We start from the raw sequence: 3844 nt of genomic DNA on the forward strand, positions 1-3844 counted from the left end.
CCACCTACAACTATCCCCAACCTACTGAAACCTACAATCAAAATCGTGCTCGAACATTCACAAACCTTGGCAGGGTTTTGGATCAGTTGTATGAGCAATTAAAGGCTGCCGGTAAAATAGGTGTGATCCCCCCTCCAACTTACCTATATGGCGTGCCAGCTGGATATAATCCACAGGCTACTTGTGCTTGTCATTCAGGAGCACCTGGTCACTCCACGGCCAATTGTCGACTCCTTAAACATAAGGTTCAAGACATGGTAGAAGCGGGGGAGATCGTGATTAGGAAAAGAGAAGAGCAAGGACCGAATGTGAACAAGAACCCCTTGCCAGAGCATGCTGGTACTATTGGAGTTATTATGGATGATGAGGAATTCAAAGAGCTTGTCCGAAGCGTGTCAAATGAGACAGAAGTATTTGGGATAATGGACCAACCTTTTGTGATAGAGGAGGCATCATATGAGGAAGACAAGAGGCCCTTCATTTTAGACCTAACCCCATCCGAAAGTGCGGCTTTAGAACCTGTGATAATTGAATTCCCAGAACAAGCGCCAGCTTTAAGTTTACGACGAGTGCCGTGGAATTATAGTGAGCTCGTTTTGCAAATAGGAGGCAAACCAGTTTTGAAGGAAGAAGTGTCTGTTGTTACGAGGTCAGGGAAGATTACAAGTCCATCCGCTGCTAGCGCCCCAGTTCAAGTAAGCAATCGTGAGCCAACTACCGAACCTGCAGTGACCGAAAGAGAAGCGTGGGATTTTCTCAAGAGGATTAAGAGAAGCGAATATAATGTGGTTGAGCAGCTGAACAAAATGCCCGCCCAAATTTCCATCCTAGACTTGTTTTTCTCCTCCGACTTGCATAGGGATGCATTACTTGAAGTGTTGACTAAGGCTCGTATTCCCAAGGATATTTCGGTTGACAATTTCTCGCACATAGTTGGAAATGTATTGGCTGCTAAACAAATCACTTTTTCTGATGAAGAGCTGCCTGCAGAAGGAACTGGTCATAACAAAGCCTTGTATGTAGCTGTGAGGTGTAATGGAAAAATGTTGCCTAAAGTACTGATCGACAATGGGTCTGCCCTCAATATTTATCCTTGGAGCACGTTGGTGAAGTTAGGGTTGCAAGATGTTAGATTAAAACCCTCAGAGACTGTAGTACGAGGATTCGATGGAGCCCAGAGGGAGTCCATAGGAGAAGTAAATTTGGTGGTCGAAATGGGGCCCGCTCAATTTCAGATAGCCTGCCAAGTTATGCACTTTCCTAGTGTCTATAATGTTTTACTCGGGCGGCCGTGGATTCATAGCTCTGGTGCTGTGCCCTCTTCCTTGCATCAAGTATTGAAATTTGTGGCGAATGACCAGCTGATAACCATTTTTGCTGAAGAAGATTGCATTGTAATTGCGGATTCCGAGCCTGAGGAGGATGGTAACCGAAATGCTTCAGTGTCTTCTTACCGTACAGCTGATATTGTCTCCGTGAGTTGGATAACAAGTGAAGATTCAAAAGATGAAATGGTTTTGCCAGCAGCCAGTGTTATGATGGCCAAGGAGATGATTTGCGGAGGATATGAATTTGACAAGGGATTGGGACGCAATCTACAAGGCATTCTGAAGCCCGTAGAACTCATCGAGAAGAAGGACCTGTTTGGTTTGGGATTCCGTCCGACTGCCAGAGATATACAAGAGATGAAAGCACGCAAAAGGGCAGAGAAAGAAGGCAAGTTGGGTGCTTTAGACATTCCGCCATTACGCTATACCTTTCCAAAGCCAGCTGAAGTCATTACATCTAAGTTTAGCCCAATTGACGAAGTGGAGACAAGTCTGACTCATTTGTTTGTGGGAGCAATATCCCAAAATGGGCCGTCAGATGATGCCGAACTCCCAGACATTCCCCAAGGAGCTATACACAACTGGACCGCCGAGCACTTCCCCGTGCGAAAGGAGTTTCGGTAAACCTACAGGAGGTTGTCATTTACTAAAGTTCATGAAAACTTTTCTTGCATATGTAAATAGTTCAATGAAAGCATCTTTTGTACTTATGCTTTAGCTTGTTTTCGTTTTGATTTGAAGTTTTATGAAAATGCATAGTTTGTTTTATCATGCCGTTCATTTATGTGTCTATTTGCATATTATCTCGAACTTCTTAATTCTTTCAGATGGCCAAAAATAAAATTATTTGACCCTTTGGATATCACTGTTCTGGAATCTGATGATGACAATCTCTATATCACTCACGACTTGGAAGTTATGGAATCCGAATTTCAAAGCGAGAGTGATAGTGAGGAAGTGTTTGATTCTTTTTCAAAAGATTTTGAACAATATGAGGAGAAATCTAAACCGAACCTGGAAGAAATAGAAGTTGTTAACATTGGTACTGAGACCGAGGTTAAGGAGATACAAATCAGCATTCATTTGAATAAAAAGCAGAAAGATGAGATGATTGAATTCTTGTTTATGTTCCGAGATGTGTTTGCATGGTCTTATGACGATATGACTGGCATTTCGACGGATGTAGTGGTGCACAGATTACCCACAAACCTAGCCTTTCCACCAGTAAAGCAAAATCCCCGTAAATTCAAACCAGATATGAGCCTCAAAATAAAAGAGCAAATTGAAAAGCAGCTTAAGACTAATATCATCATTGTATCCCATTACCCTGTTTGGCTCTCGAATCCAGTCCCTATTCCAAAGAAAAATGGAGAAGTGCGAGTCTGTGTTGACTATAGGGACCTTAATAAGGCCAGCCCTAAAGATGACTTTCCTTTGCCAAATATCCATATCATTCTAGACAACACTGCCGAACACGAAATTGAATCTTTCTGTGATTATTTTGCTGGATATCATCAGATCTTAATGGCTGAGGAGGATAGAGAAAAAACTGCTTTTATCATCCCTTGGGGCACCTTTTGCTATCGAGTAATGCCGTTTGGTTTAAAGAATGCCGAAGCTACTTATCAAAGGACTATGACTACTTTGTTTCATGACATGATCCACAAGGAGATGGAGGTCTACGTGGATGACATTATAATCAAATTCAAGAAAGCCGAGGACCATTTGATGGATTTAAAGAAGTTGTTTGAAAGGTTACGAAAGTACAATTTGAAGTTAAATCCTGCAAAGTGCGCCTTTGGAGCACCAGCTGGTAAATTGTTAGGTTTCATTGTCAGCAAGAAGGGCATAGAGATAGACCCGGTAAAGATCAAGGCAATTCGAGACATGCCAGTGCCGAAAACGCAGAAAGATGTGAAAAGTTTTTTAGGGAAGATTAATTTCATTGGAAGATTCATTGCCCAATTAACCGCGACGTGCGAGCCACTATTCAAGTTATTAAAAAAGAATGTGCCGTTGCATTGGAATGAGGAGTGCCAACAAGCCTTTGACAAGATTAAAAATTATTTGCTGCAGACTCCGGTCCTAGTGCCACCCAAACCGGGCCGGCCTTTGATCATGTACTTATCTGTGCTCGACGGAGCAGTAGGGTGTGTTCTGGGGCAGCACGATGACTCAGGAAGGAAAAAGCAAGCCATCTATTATCTTAGCAAGAAATTCACGCAATATGAGGCTAATTATTCGTTTATTGAGAAAAGCTGTTGTGCTTTGGCCTGGGCAGCTCAAAAATTAAGGCACTACCTGCTAAGTCATACTACCTATCTCATCTCTCGTTCCGATCCTCTGAAATACCTCTTGGAGAGGCCGATGCCAACTGGGCGTCTGGCCAAATGGCAGATGATTCTTTCAGAGTTTGACATTGTTTTCACTTCGCAAAAGGCTGTCAAGGGACAAGCTATAGCCGATCATTTGGTAGAAAATCCAAAGGACGATGATTATCAACCGCTCCATACCTA

At 42.7% G+C, this 3844-nt stretch overlaps 1 protein-coding gene across 1 annotated transcript; it reads left to right on the plus strand.

Moving 5' to 3' along the window:
* The first annotated feature begins 254 nt into the window (after positions 1-254).
* Positions 255-1952, plus strand: LOC113758581. Its single transcript, XM_027301366.1, has one exon. It carries the CDS (start codon positions 255-257, stop codon positions 1950-1952), a length of 1698 nt encoding a protein of 565 aa, XP_027157167.1.
* The last annotated feature ends 1892 nt before the right edge of the window (positions 1953-3844 follow it).

This window comes from Coffea eugenioides, unplaced genomic scaffold (assembly GCF_003713205.1).
Source record: "Coffea eugenioides isolate CCC68of unplaced genomic scaffold, Ceug_1.0 ScVebR1_57;HRSCAF=291, whole genome shotgun sequence".
Classification (NCBI taxonomy): Eukaryota; Viridiplantae; Streptophyta; class Magnoliopsida; order Gentianales; family Rubiaceae; genus Coffea; species Coffea eugenioides.